Source organism: Wasmannia auropunctata, unplaced genomic scaffold (genome assembly GCF_000956235.1).
Source record: "Wasmannia auropunctata unplaced genomic scaffold, wasmannia.A_1.0 LD278438.1, whole genome shotgun sequence".
NCBI lineage: Eukaryota > Metazoa > Arthropoda > Insecta > Hymenoptera > Formicidae > Wasmannia > Wasmannia auropunctata.
In genome coordinates, this window is record NW_012084452.1 from 1 (window position 1) to 735 (window position 735).

The window sequence follows — 735 nt, forward strand, 5'->3', positions numbered from 1 at the left end:
ATTACAATACAGTTTATTAAAGATACTCAGCTCTTTTAGGATTTAGAAGGTTTTAGAAAAGAGATACGAACATTAAATCAACAGTCAACCAATCTTGATATAAGATTAAATAGATCTCTAGAAAGCAACGAGAAACTTCGAAATGCATTAAAATGTAGCCAAATAGAAGAGAAGGTATAATAAAAAAGTATATCTAAATCTGTAGAAATGAAAATCCGTGACACATTTCTTATCCGCTTTGTAGGAATTAAGAAATCAAATTAGAAAACTGCAAGAAGATAAGAAGTTAGCCATAAAAAATTTGGAAAAACAGCGATCGGAGTTAGTGCAAGCATTTAAGAAACAAACACTACTCGTAGATAATTTGAAGAAACAAAACGTACGTTATTGTATTTCATCATTAATTTCTTCTATTTGTGCAGCGTTACATAATATGAATCTTTACAACTTCATAATTTTGTAGATACACTTGATGGCAAATGGACAAATCAGCTTAACGAAAGAAGACTTTGCGAAGTTATTAGAGTGGAAACCTCAGAATGTCTCTGATGTATCGTAATAGTGTTTACAGTAATTCCCAGTAAATTTACATTCCCGGAACTTTTTGCTTCTGTCTGATCATTTAAACAGCTCCCTTGAGGAGAGCATCTTTCTCAGGGATATTTTGTAAAACATTAATTTATTAAATGACTGTAACTTATATACTGTATAAAAGATGAAATTAATCCCATTTTT

The 735-nt window shown here is 30.3% G+C and overlaps 1 protein-coding gene across 1 annotated transcript; it reads left to right on the top strand.

The window, feature by feature from the left end:
• Positions 1 to 42: 42 nt before the first annotated feature.
• On the top strand, positions 43 to 730 carry LOC105461769 (testis-expressed sequence 9 protein-like; the record flags this gene model as incomplete). The annotated part of the gene is made up of 3 exons (XM_011708277.1): positions 43 to 174; positions 245 to 379; positions 464 to 730. Coding segments are annotated over 3 exons (363 nt in total), but the record flags the coding sequence as incomplete, so codon positions are not given.
• Between the last annotated feature and the right edge of the window lie 5 nt (positions 731 to 735).